General features: G+C 33.8%; 1 protein-coding gene across 1 annotated transcript in view; it reads right to left on the bottom strand.

Moving 5' to 3' along the window:
- Nucleotides 1-15,200, bottom strand: part of LOC132744789 (uncharacterized) — a 51,390-nt gene that overhangs the window by 5,793 nt on the left and 30,397 nt on the right. Inside the window, exon 6 of the mRNA XM_060733570.1 lies at nt 234-2,940. Within this exon, the coding sequence (XP_060589553.1) occupies nt 521-2,940 (2,420 nt within the window). The 3' untranslated portion in view covers nt 234-520. The remainder of the gene's footprint in view (nt 1-233; nt 2,941-15,200) is intronic.

A 15,200-nucleotide genomic window follows, 5' to 3' on the forward strand; every position in this document is an offset into this window, starting at 1 on the left:
TCATTTCATTTTACATATATTAACACATTTGTATGACTGTTGGAGGCTGGGTTTAATGTAAAAGGTATGGTTATATTATAAGTGCTCACGTGATTAATACATTTATCTTTATCAGATGCGTTAAACACAGAGTTATATAAATTTCTAAAAAAAATCAAGTTTTTTCAATTGTTTAAATGTTTACTTTTCAAAGTTTTTAAAAAAAACATTTCAAGACAAATAAAATCGCTTACCTGTGAAATATTTCCATTTCCTAATCCAACTTTTATATCCATCACATACCGTGAATTATTTCGGTAAATTAATTCTTTCTTTTGAAAGATTTTTTTAGAAACACTTGTAATTAAATAAATGATAATTTATAAATATAGTTATTGTTTATTTACTTATTACCAAACAGTACATTTTCATCAATCGCCAGTGCGGTCATTTTGTATTTTAAGTTTCTGTTGTTTAATTGTTTTCATTTCAAAATATTGAAGTAATTTCTTCAGGTTTATTTTACAATATTTTTTCTTGTTTATTCTTTACTTGGTTTCCTTGTTTTGAACTCAAATGCCCCCCGCCAGTAGTCGCCGTGGTCTTGTATCACATGAAAAGTTTGTGATCTCCGAATATTTTCTTTAATACGTTTATATTCTGTTTCCGGTTCTATGTCGGCCATCTTTACTGTAACTGACTGCGGTAGATTGTCCAGCACGGTAATAAAGTTCTGTAAACTTCCTTCAGACATGCTTATATCCTGCAACTCCACACGTTCAATATTCAACATGTCACATGACAGTAGCACTGAACTTTCATCTAGATTGATGTAGTTCAATGTAACATTAACTAATGACGGTGTTGATATATTTAATTGTAGCCTCCCAAATAACTTGTACAAGTTTAACTTTGATAGAGTTAAATGTTGAGACAAGTCCAAGTTCCATCTCTTACAATCATAGAGGCGGTAGCCATGTTCTTTACAGGAAAACCTCCGCAATGTTAACTCTTTCATTGATTTTTGACCTGAGATAAAATTGGAAAATGTTTCCAGTATTTTGTGAGATAACATGAACCATTCAATATATAAATATTGTAAGTTTTGTAATCGCGCCAAATTTTCACCCAGATTTTCATCATCATTTGGCCATTTACCAGACGACAAAGTAACGGACTGTAAACTGGGAAACAATATCCGACTTATCATAGCCTCCTCCTTCCCGTCACCATCATAGTAAAGTTTCTGTATATGACTGAGATCTGTGAGAGAGAACACATCTATAATTTCACATAAACTCCTGAAAGTATCGCGGATGTCTATATAAAGTGATTTTATGTTGGTTTTGTTTTGTTTTGACAAGCGTTGTAACTGCTCACTGTGCTTGGTGCGCCAGTCAATGAAGAAATCTTGTAAAGATAATTGAATATTTTCACTTTCAGGCATTTCTTGTATACACGACATGAACATTTTCTGTATGTTATACAATGGAGTCTGGTACATGTACTTGTAACCTGTCCAAGTTCTTTGTTCACGTGTTATCGCGTCTTCATTTATCACAGACATCAAATCATTTGATATTGCATACATCAAGTCAGCATTCATTTCAATTATCAATTTCCAAACTATTGACATGTCTAGAATGTCTTGAACATTTCTACATTTTTCCATAATAATTTTCTGAGCGTCACTGTGATAACTTATAAATATGGCGGCAAAGTATTCTTGAACTGTTTTATGGGAAAATGACACTTTAGTTATTTCTTTTATTAATGTCTTAGTCCTACTTTCTGATAATATTCCTGAGAAAAGGCTTATTTTCATGTCGTCTGCTTTTAGGTATGTTTTAGCAACCGATCCGTCGAAAACAAGCGTGTTTTCTTTTGTTTCATTAAATAATGTTTGATAAGCTAGTTCTGATAATGATTTTATAAGAGAGTAAAATGTTTTAATAAAGTTGTGGTTTCTGAAATATTCTGGTATATCGCTTGCAGAAGAGTCACAAGATGGTTGAATTTCCGGGTATTTCTTTGCTGTTCTTGATAAAAGAAATTCAATTATTTTGGTGTAAACATCTAATTTCGAGTTTCCTATGGGAATTCCGTTGCACCAAAGACAAGTTATAAACATGAGGAGGAGTGGAATTGTTTGCATGTGCTGAAGGCCACAGTCATCTATCACTTTATTTAAGTCCCGTGTTTTACTCATCAATTCGTCACCATCAGGAACACCAGTCATTTTACTTAAAGCATTTTTCTCAAGTTGCAACGTAGAATCTTCACTAAGTTGAACCAACTCTATTTTCTTGTTTAACTGACTTGTTTTTAGATTTGATACTCCAAGTTTCCATGGACGCGAAGTCGTTAAGATAACACACTTATCACGCATGTACCGATGTGGGATTTTTTCATTTCGTCTGGAACAGCCATTTTCAGGGTGGGTCCATTCATCAAGACCGTCTAATATAATCAAGCACGTTTCTTTACGTAAAATTCTTTCTATTGATACTGACGTAGGAAGTTGTTCAATAATTTGTTGCTCAATCATTTTGTCTATGCTACAGATATCAGAACAATCTCTTAATAAAACCAAAAATAGAAACTCAAAGTCAGATAAAGCTTTTAACTCCTCATATTTAAAACATCTGTAGTTTTTGTCTTTATGATGAGCCTGGCACCACGTGATTGCAAGGTATTTTGAAAAAGCAGTTTTTCCAAAGCCTGCGTCTGCTGATAAATATATTTCTTGCTGATTACCGCGTCCAACCGAAAACAGGTCACTTAAAGATTTGACAGGCGTTTTCACCTCCTTGTCACTTGAAGGGGACTTTTGTTGAATGGCGACTATATCTGGCATCACGTAGAATCCAGCAAGAGGTGTGTCTACTTCTTCCAGGAGCGGTGAGAGAGGTATCGAACCACAATTGTTTCTGTAGAATTTAATGAGGTCGCCTTGAAGTTCTGAAAATAGAGGACAGAACTATTGATCAACATTCAATTATAGATTGTTCAGTAAATATTAAGTTCCGTTCTGAGAAAACTGAATTCTAGTTATAACCAACTACAATGTAGTTCAATTTCCAAATGAATTGGAATAATTGAATGATTTGGTATCGTTTGTTATACATAAAAGAGATAAGTAAAATCTGTGAAAGTGATACCGGTTCCATTGACTTTATGGTGTTAAATTACATTATGCTACAGAAAGTAAAAGAAAAACAGCACATGACACTCCTAGTGGTATGTTTCATAATCCTAAACGAACATATCATAAATAAGAAATAAAGACTATTTAGTAACCCTCTTATGGTGTATCAATTTTCAAATAGAGAAAATACGAATCCCTATAGAGCGTCCAAAACGGCAAATTTGAAAATATTGCAGGCTCTGTTTGATTCAGTCTGTCCATTGACGATACTGAAAAGATACCGTCCACACCCCATTAGTACCGGCTTAAGTAGTAAACAACATTTTAAAGCCAAAAAACGTACATAACCATTTAATTTTATATAATACAGTAAGTATATATTATTTGCGGAGTTCAATATCGTTACGAACTTAAATCATAATGTACTTTGCTATACGCAATATTCTTAAAGTCAAGTCATATCATATCATCTCGCAATATTGACCAACACCATTTTAATATTCAGTGATTGTGTACTCAAATATTGTCGGTTTTTGGACTTTAACATGCTTACTTTGCAATATACTACAACTGCTGTAAATTGTTTTTATGTACATGCATATAGTCACCAGCCCAGTGTTCGATGTGTTCAGTGAAAAAACAACACTTTTGTTTGTTTGTGCTTTTTGAACATGACCTTTAACCTCTATATCATGGCTGTTTTTAAGACGATATTTTAAATAATACGAAAATACACTTCTAAAACGAAATTAGCAATAACAACACTGGTCAAGCACTGGTTAGGTTGCCTGAAATATATAGTGGGTTTAGGCCCTATGTACAACTCCGTGGTAAATTGAATCTTAAGCTGTTATTAAAACGCTTTTGTATATTTTGAGTAAACAAGATCCAGCTGTGCACCATAAGAAAGTTTCCCAGCAACCTTTTTGTTTTGAAAGAGTCATTATATGATATTGTGAAATACTGGTCTAGCACTGGTCGTATATTCTATGTGCATGTATTACTTATGTTATAAGAGCACTGGTCCGGTAACATCTATCTATGCGTATCTTACGCAATGCTAGCATAAATGATGCGTTGGAGTTATCAGCTAAAGACTTTAAATAATTCAGTTTGTAATGACAGTGCATAAATAAATCAATGAGTGAACACATATATATAGTGCATGATTAATAACATCTCTATTTATAAGAAAGGTTCGAGCCTGTAAGTTCAGGAAAACAAGATTGTTGTATAAAGGCCCATCACTTAGCCAGTGCATCTAATTCAAAATTGGAAATAATGAAATTTTGAAAAATGGAACCTCCTTCGGAAACATTGAAAAGAGTAAATAATTGACACTTATTGTAGATTCTGTTTTAAAGAAGGAAAACACTATTTTTTAAAGCATTATATGCTATTGAGGAATCGAGACCTTCGATGAAATATTACTATATATGCAACGATTAACAACAATACATTCAAAGTAGATAAAAACGAGTTGTCGTCTGCTAGCATTTCCGGTTGAAAAAAAAAGAGAAATCTTATAAACATTTGCATTTTTAAAAAACATGTCTTTCAATTAAATGACTTACAGTCTATAAGAAAAATCTACCAATTATTTTCACCTCGCGTTATCAATTGTAATCTAGATTAAAATTGAAAAAATCAAGGACGTGTCTCTTCATTGCATGCACAGGTGAATGAGCAGTGGGCGACGTAAACAAACATAAATCTATATATGGAACTTAAAAGATTTGACGTGTGTCAACTGTAAAAGTTTATAGACCGGAACTGTCATTTTTTTCTCAGGTTATGCAATTTTTAACGGACATAATTATTATATATTATCTTATATTGTATCATATTTTGGGGACATTTCTGTTGAAAATGTGTCAGGGTTAAATCGTATACATATACATGCACAGTGCGTTCACTGGAGTGCATGTATAAGTTAACCACACTCTAGAGCATGCCCATTGATTGGCTCATTTTTGCTGGGGTTCACTTATTGTGACGGCAGAGAAAGGAAAAGTCACAGACAATTGGAGTATAGACCCCGCCCTTCTCCGCCCCTGCAATTAAAAAACTTAGAGTATTATTCATTGCAGGAATTAGTTTTAAATTTTTGCTTATATAAGTATGACACGGTTAAGTGTCTAACACGTGAACAAGTTTGAACAGAATTTCATAACGTTTTAGAAAATTCAATTTTTTACCAACGCTTCAATTTCCGAAAGATACAAACCTTCGAAACGTTAACACAACTGACCTACATGAATTTCAAGCATTTATGTTATCGCATGCCATTTATTTCTGGTGTAAATCAGTAATTGCTTATATTCTTTTAATAAATAAATACATGTTATTATTCGATCGTACCCTTCTTTCATGCTTTGCACATTTAATTCCAATTTCCTAACCGGGTCACATGCTTCTTGACGAATTCATGGATATAAAATCATGATCACAAAATAGATTAATATCATTTTTTTACATTTTTCATTCATTATCATACATAAAAAAGTAAATATGCCTACTTAACATTTATCAAGGATTAAAACTATAGCCAAAGAAGCGTTTAAATGCCTGTATTGAAAATCACCACCATATATAAAGGATTTAATTCAATTTAAAAATCCCAATTATTCTTTTAGGTATCAAAAAAGTGTAAATATTCCAAGGGTCAAAACATTAGCATACGGTAAGATTTTTTTTAGGTTTGAAGGCGCCCGGATATGGAACAGTCTCCGCAAGGTTGAAAACTACAAAGAGTTTGGGAGACTGATCCAGGTCTGGAGTGGCCCAAGTTGTAAATGTGCTATGTGTCTGTAAATTTTTGTTTTTTTTTTTTTTGCTTAGTTTAATTTATGTTAAATGTTTAGACTGCATGTTTGTTTGTTTGCTTTGTTTTTGTGCATCCATTTTTAGTTTGCTATGATGCTTTGATTATATGCTGTATGTTGATTTTCCTATCTTTTTTCTTTTTTCATGCTGTTTTAGTTCTATCATAAATTTTTATATACCTTTTTTATTATTAAGTCAATCTATTGATTGATCGATTGATTGATTTATTTTTATTCATTGCTACATGTACCATACTTACATTGTCAGCTCATTCTATACCATAGTCATTTATTACTTTTAAACTGTTAGTACCTTTAATACAATATGTACTGTGCATGTCATCATACTTTGCTTTAATTTGTCATCTTATTGTGTAATTCTTCTTAACCTTGCTACTTTTTATTTCATGCCTAAAGTTGCTACCAGTTTTATATGTTTTACTTTCAGATCTGTTATATTTTAGTAAATATGTTTTATGTATTTTGTTGTTGTCGGCAAATAGCTTATTAGCTAATGTTTCTTGTGATATGTAAACCGACTTAAAATAAAGTTTCTTGTATCTTGTATAAATCGGTTTGAAAAGATGAATTAGACCTATAAAAGTTCATTCCGTTGGGTATAAAGGGAACATTTTAGCATTTTATGATTCAAGCGCCTTGTCTGGTATATACTGGAATACGGTATTTAGTGTGGTGCTCCAATCCTTTTTGGCAGGCCATTGTATTGAAAACGTTGTTCCGGTTACGTGGCTTTCTGTTTACATTTGTTAATGCATGATGGAACGGGAAACCAGTCTAGGTTTCCGCTGCAAACGTGACAATTCGGGTGATTCCGACATACTGCGGAATCAGACGAAGTAATATTACGGAAATCTAAGTTATTACTTCTGTAATCCCAGTTTGAGTTTGTTTCTACAAATAGGATTTCTAATTTTACTTAATTTATCGGTTTAAAGCGTAAGTAGAAGAAAGAAATGAATTATAAACGAAAATGTTCCGTTTCAATTCGTTTTCAAGACGCAAAAGTTAGTTTCTTTTATGATTGTTTTTTGTCTTTATTAGTTTCATACAATAGAGAATGGCTACTGTAGTAGTATTCCGTCTCCAAAGGACGGTCCTACTAACCAAAAGATCGTGACCGAATCACACAGAGAATTAGTGCGAACAAGTTAAAATTGCATAGCTCTATAACATTTGTCTGCGAACGACTTATATTTAGATCTACTGTGTCTTGTAATATAAAGAGTATCGAAACACGAGGCTATCTGATTTGTACACGGGCGCGGAGCCCCGAGTATAATATCAGATTGCCAAGTGTTTTGATGTTCTTTCTCTTTTGTATCATAGTCAAACATAAAACACGTTCCTGGTTGTCACAATATGAAACCACAGAGAAAAGAAACCAATGAACGAGCATCTAAATATGATATTTCTATGGCTTTCACTTTCTCTACCGTCACGTCACAAAAATTAGCCAATCAATGGGCATGCTCTGTAGTGCGGGTAATTAATACCTGCACTCCAGTTAACGCACGGTGCATGCATATATATACGATTTAACTCGAACACATTTTCAACAGAAAGATCCCCAAACTATGATACAAATATTTAAATGCAATTTTAACGTGGAATTCAAACTACAGTATACACCTTGGTGATCGGTAATCTAAAAATAGCCCATGCATATCATTTACCTTACTGCGTGCTACAGATAGCGCATCCTGTGTTGTCGGTAATCAATAGACAGGTGACATAGATGTTTTAGGTGCAACATAGTTGATAAATGCATATTGATTTGTACCACGTAACGAAGTCTTTTAGTGCATTTACTTGTCTATAAAGCTGCTATTTAAATGAAATTAGCCACTGCCAAAACGAATGACTCTTTCTGCGAAAAAGGTGAAAAATGAAATGTACAAACAAGTTTCCCTTCAGTATGATAGATAGATACTTTTACTTCCTCAACGTGGGAGAGCCAATGTTAGTATTTTCTATAATTGATTATTTTCTTTATTAGTTTTATACAATAGAGAATAGATTTCAAATCGTTGTTGACAAAAAATTATTCGTTTTTACAAAAAACAGTTGTTACAATTATCGTCAGCATGTTCCGGTTCAGTTATAATCAGTGGACTTCTGGTCCTTCTTTTGTCCAAATTTGCATGCATAAATGGGCACAGGTGCTCGTCCAGTCTTTGGGTCACCTTTCCTACCCCTTTAAACGTGAAAGATTTTTTTCGAAAAAGAAATCCTAAATAAAACCTTTATGATATACAAATAATTAAAAAAATGATGATAATAAATTAACCCTTTATACCTGTAAAAACATAGGTACCTTGTTTATTACTGGTATATAAGGTCAATTTATTATTATCATTTATAATTATTTCTTTATCATAAAGAGTTTGTTTAGGAGGTTTTTTTTTAAATAAAATCATTTTTTAAAGGGATGGGATGATGGCACAACTGGGCAAGGCTTTCTTTTTTAAAGGAAACTTTATTTTAGTCTCACTCCGAATTAATGACGACTGGAATGTTTCCCGTACCTTACAGTGAAAAAATCGCTGGGAAAAAGAGATTTCGTATAAAACTTTAATGAATGAAAATGTACGTTATTATCGTCTTACCCACGTGCGCATGACCTATATTTTCGCGAGCAAAAAAAGGGTAAACAATAAACTATATATTTTTTTGTTTACATAACTATATTTTTTTACATTTAGAGTTTAAATATCATTTTTTGGTTACTCTTCTCTGGGGTTTCATATTATGACAGCAAACGTGCTTCTTTGTTTGACTATGGTAGAGAAAGAACATCAAAAGACTCGATTAATAGCCAGGGGCTACGCCACCCCCCCCCCTCCCCGTACAAATCAGATTACCTCGTGTTTCGATGCTCTTTTATTGGAGCTTTTTGTCAATTACATATACATTTCATAATATTCTTGACTAGGTAACTCCTAGAGTAACGACAGAGTATTGCTTACATTAAACGGGCGCCTGAAAAGTTAAAGGAAGGTTGTTCAAGCTACATGCCTCCAGATGAGTCAAAATATTTCAATAAAATCAAACTTAAGAAAAATGAACTAAGCAATCTCCCACACAGTGATCTCCCCTTTCAGAGTTCAATCTCCCACGATGATTCGATCTCTGTCATCACACCATTTTCGTCAAGATTTTTGTCAATATTCGAATTTTTCTTTTTAATTTTGATATTTATTTTAAAAAATAAACACGGTTTTACTAATGTTTCAAACAATTAGATGTTAGATATGAACTAAAATAGAAAACAATTTTGGAAACATAAATATTATGAAAATAAGTTTTAAATTTTTTAATATCACATCGTTCATTTCCAAAACAAAAAGAAATAATTCAAATAATAATTAATTTCGATTCTACACTTAACAAAAATGATTTTTTTTCAATCGACAGACTTGACACCAGAGCTCAAGTTATAATATTGCTGTTTATTACATATAAAACAATTGTTGAACGATTCCATTGGCGTATCCGCCATTTTGACACAATCATGTGATAAGACCATCATCACGTGATTTGTGTGAAGGCAGTGGTTACTTATTTGCCGTAGCGTAACCGGTGCGCGGAGTTTATGTACTAAGGTGAAAGAAAAAGTAAAAAGTGTCAAGATTCAAGTAATATTTTACAAGTTATGTGCGATAAATGACTGATTTCTCAGCATTTACTACTTTATTTCTACTGAGTTACTAACGCAGGTAGGGCCATTTATGCATGTTTTGACCACTTTTGTTAATTAACGTGGTTAGTAAGTACCATTGATAGTGTTTGCATTGCTTCCTTTTTGTTACTTCACAATGTAACACATTCAAATACATTTTCAAAATTTTCATGAAAAATAGCATGAATCTAGAATCGTGCTGCTTTAAAATACAGAAGCAAACCTTATTTTATACTTAGACGCTAATAAAAAAGTAAAGAATTTAAACAGAGGTGTGGTGTTTAGCAAAATAGACGCGACAATTAAAAAAATGCCTAAATGGACATGCTTTTTTGTAAATGATAAGAAGATGACGCTATATGACAAATATCTAAGCTTTTGACATCACAGTTTACTAAAGTCTAATTTCAGCTGCTCTTGTTACCTGCTTATGCTTATGCATCAGACTGATTCCATTTACATTATTTTGTAGAGGACCACTTACAACTTTTCTGTCAAGGGTTATCGAGCTCAGTTATGTAGGAGATGGAGTTAGGGGGAGATGTTGCTTAAACAAATTGCGTGTATAAATGGACAACGACCGACGGACGACGTACACACTGCCATGTCTTTGTGCTAAGATGAGCTAGTGAAATAAAGTTAAATGTAGTACATATTAAGAAATGATCATCAATTATTATAATATCTTACACCGGCTTCCGGTACAGACCGGAATATCTAGCTCGAGGGTGACAGTGTACGGAGCTAACGAAGGTATGCCGAGTTTCCGTGAGCTATATATTTCCGTCTTTCACGATTACCGTGTTTGATTCTTTCTCTTGCATATCAAATATGAATCATATTTCCGAGAGAAATTACAAAAAGTAATATTTTCATTTAGCACCTTTTTATAGTAGCGTATGACTAAACAACTTCATTTATGATGGAAAAAAATGACCTTTTCCTATGAACGTAATTCATTCATAAAAGCCGATCTGGATTAACGTCAATTAAATCTTACACGTGTAGTGTAAGACAGGCTTTTCTAGCTTGATAAGCAAGAAATCACGTTCAACAATTTTTAGTTTCAATTATAACATTTAATTTCAAATAATCTTGAAAAAATGGCAATGCTATAACTTTAAAATTTTATATTCTGTATACAAATAAATGTGATGCTGCAATAATAAAATTGATTAGAAAAATATGCATAAAAATGCAAAAAAATGAGTATTTTTTCTTTAGAGTTGTTTCATATTTTACTTTATTACTTATGAGAAATTGTGACATGTAAAATTTATAGTTAAGAATTTGACAACAACCTGAATAATTAAGTTCTTTTTATGCAAAATACATTTTACATTGATTACATGATGTTATTTCATGCTTTAAGTGGACAACGAAATTATATTTTGGTATTTTCACAGTGAAGTTGTTAAAGATTATTTTCACAGAAGCCAGACAAAACTGAATGCAGATTGAAAGAATGGATCTTAAATAAGTTGAAATATCAGAAATAACTCTGTTTTAAGTAAAATGTGCTTGATTACAGGAAACACACGAATATCTGCACATAATTAGAATTAAAAAATAACAAATTGTGAAATATTTTCGACTTATTTTGGGCAAGAACAATGTAACGTAATGATTAAATGACATCATGAATGGTAATATGTCGTTCAACAGAAAAATCAGTAAAATAACTTAAAACCAATAAAAACATGAAATACCTAGATTGTGACACTCTGTATATAATATGTCTTTAGTAGTTTTAGCCTGATTTTCATAATCAATTGTTGGAAAAACGGTATTATTTTTCTGACTATTTGTAAAGCAGAAACAGTATTTTCCTCGGGATGATTTTTACAGTATTTTATTTTTACAGTTACCCACAAAACAATGTGTTATTATTTACATTAATTATCGGTTGAACAAGATGTAAACGAGGCGACATAACGACTTTTGTGAATACAATATTGAAATGGAGGCCAGTCTGCTAGATACAATCTTTTTGACTTGCTTGCTTACAAAATTCGTCCGGAGAGAATTGTGTCAGTTGCTTTAAACTTTTTGAATAATATCTGGATGTAGGACACTCATAAAGTTTAAATTACTAAGGCCTATGGTAGCAGCAAGAAAGAAGTTCCTCAAATTCAGGTCTTACGCCTCAACGTAATGACCGTGTACTTTTGGATCGTTCAGTGATCCCTCATTCACTTGTGTCAATTAAAAAACGAACCCACCACAAAAATATAACTTTGGGCATATCAAGAGATACCCGAGAGAAATCCATGAGGATAGAGAAGAACTTTGACCAGTGTTCAAATCTGGGAAAGCACATTTTATCAAGCTCCAAGTAAAGATTACTTTTCAAGTGACTCAAGAACTAGTCAAGGGGAAAACAGTCAAAAACTTTATCCCGTTTGGCACAAAATCTTAGAACGTGGGTCACGCAATCCTGTTGTGCAGTCATGTATACACGAATCCTTCAAACCGTCAGAAGAAGTATTGATTGCCTCGTCCGATACACGCCAGCCAGATATTATGGAAGTGGCAACACCGGTCAAATACGTCGGCCATACCCTACTGACAATTGATTTAATTCATCGGTAAATCAAAGAGCTGCAGGCTCTGTGGAATTTTCCGATCTTTACAAAGTGAATCTATGCTCTAAACAGTATATCTGTATGTAAGGTTATCTTGATATAATTATAATTCATCTTTCACGACACCGAGCATGCAGCGAATGCATTTAGGGAGAAGTCGGGCAAACGTTTTGCCGAAAATATTTTTACTTCGCCCTACTTGATTGGAAAAGAACAGAACAGGACAAAACATTTCTTTCATTTTCACCCAAAGATATTTCAATACAATTTAAGGAACATATCAAAAAGTGCATATAACAGTGAATGTATCGTTCCCGTACAAAAGTATAATCATTTAACAGAGAACATTTCCAATTTATTATTTTTTTTCTAAATAAGAGAATTCAAATTTCAAATATCTTCTTCTAAACTATGAAATACAATATCGGGTCAGGATTGTTTTTTTTAAAGTCAATGTACATCATTAATTTATTATACTCAATAAATTTGGAAAAAATAAGGAGGTTGTCTCTTGCAATGATTTGAACAAATATGTTCCAAATACGCACCTGCATGTACGTAAAGCAGGACATTTAGTATTATACATTAGCACACACATGTAGTCAATCTGCACGTGAATGTCGTGCAAAACAATTATCTACAGCTAAAAGGAAGGTCATTCATATTTTTAACAAGGCAGTCTGAAGCACAGTTAAATCCCCTTCCAAAGTGAACATGACCTCTTGACCTTTTAAAAACCATGACCTTGATGTTGTGCTATGCATATCCTTAGCACACAGTCTCACGATGGTGATTATTTGTGCCAAGTTTTTTAAAATCTTCCATAAAGTTAAAAAGTTATGGAGAACATATAACATTGACCTTTCGGGTAGCAACCTAAATGTTGAGCTCTGTAGATTGTGTCATGGTCGGGACCTTTTGTGCCAAAGAATTTTAAAGCCTTTGGATTGTCAAAAAGTTATAGATTGTTCATGAAAAAATAGATGTGTTTCCATTGAACCTTTGAGTGTGACTCTGACCCTCAGGTTTGTGACTTGATTATTGTGCTCTGTCTATGGTGTCATAATGGTGATCATTTCTGCCAAATCATCTTAAAAATATAGCAGCGGTTTATATGTTATTGACAGACACGAGATGAAGACTTTCTAACAATTGACCTGTGAGTGTTACCTTGACCTTGGGGGTAGCAAGTAAATAATTGCGCTCTGCACATCGTCTCATAATGGTGATCACTTGTGCAAAGTTATTTAAAAAAAACTTTTCAGCGATTTTAAAGTTATGAGTGGACACGAAATGTCATTTTTTTCCACTTGACTTTTAAGTGTGCCATTGACCCTGGGGGAAGCCATCCAATTATTTGGTATTAACAATTTTGTCAAGTTATTAAAAAAAATCAGCGGTTTACGTTATTAAGCAGACATGAAATGTAGAAGTTTTCACACTTGACCTTTAAGTGTGAACTTGACATTGAGGCGGGGGGGGGAACAACTCAATTATTTTGCTCGTTACATCGTCTCATAATGGTGATCACTTATGCCAAGCTATTTAAATATCAGAGGTTAAAAGTTATAGAGGGCACACGAAGTGAAGACTTTTATACATTTGACCGTTAAGTGTGACCTTGACGTTGGGAGTAGCAACCCAATTATGGCGCTCTGCACATCGTCTCATTATAGTTATCACTTGTGCAAAGTTATTTAAAAAAAATCAGCCGTTTAAAGTTATGGAGCAGACACGAAAGTGTTATAGACAGACAGACGGACGGACTGAAGGACTGACAGACGGAGACCATTCCTGTAATTCTCTTTCCGCTACGCGGAAGTGGATAAAAAGTATTACCACGTGCATAGGAGAAACTCTTAATTATTTTAAACCAATGGGATTTAACTCATTGGACCATGATGCAAAAGACTTTGTGAAATGTAAGCTATATCGAAATCTTGAATTAAATATTAAATATAACGGCATGAAAATTGTTTCAAAATAGAATAAATACATTTTACGACGTCCCCTAAAAATGTACGAGGTATGATCAAAGAATTCTCGGCCCGGTATACTGCTAGCCACTACATTAACATTTACACACTATACGTCGATACCGATATCTTACTGAAGATAACTGACCGAGTTACACGCAGGTTTACACAAGTAACATAAAACACACTTTGATCAGCAGAGGGGTGTGTAATTTAGACCAAATGGATAAAGTTGAAATCAGAGCCGTCATTAAGTACCTCTGTAAGAAAGGCATGTCACCCAAGGAAATCCATGATGACTTCATGGATACACTTGGGAAGGAGTCTCCTTCCTATACCACTGTGAACAAATAGGCTGCTGAATTTAAGAGGGTCAGGGAGAGCATCGGAGATTATGAGCGGCCTGGGCGGCCAAAAGAGGCCACCAACGATGAAACTGCCAAAGCTGTGCACGATCTGGTTATGTGCGACAGAAGGTAAGACATGAAAAGCATTGCTAGGAAATTGGGTATTAGCTTTGGTTCAGTTCTGGCAATTCTGACTGATGTCTATGGCATGTCGAAGGTTTCCGCTAGATGCGTCCACTGACAGTTGACTGGCGACCAGAAATGGACCAGGCTTGACATTTCAAGATATTTTTTGTCTTGCTACAAGAATGAACCTGATTTAATCTACCGGATCGTAACTCAGGATGAAACATGGGTCCATCACTTCGATCCAGAATCCAAAAAAAAGAGCATGTAGTGGAAGCACCCTGGCTCACCCCCTCCGAATAAATTCAAAAGGGTGCCATCAGCAGGGAAGATAATGGCTTCATTTTTTGGACAGTCAGGGGATAATCATGATTCACTATCTTGAGCAAGGTCGTACCATAAACGGTTTGTACTATGCAGACGAATTGAGACGTCTGCGTCAATAAATCTCACGTAAAAGGAGGGACAAACTGACTCAAGGCGTTCTGCTCCTGCACGACAATGCGCCAGCTCA

This window comes from Ruditapes philippinarum, unplaced genomic scaffold (genome assembly GCF_026571515.1).
Source record: "Ruditapes philippinarum isolate M1 unplaced genomic scaffold, ASM2657151v2 ctg251_1_1_1_1, whole genome shotgun sequence".
NCBI classification, from domain to species: Eukaryota; Metazoa; Mollusca; class Bivalvia; order Venerida; family Veneridae; genus Ruditapes; species Ruditapes philippinarum.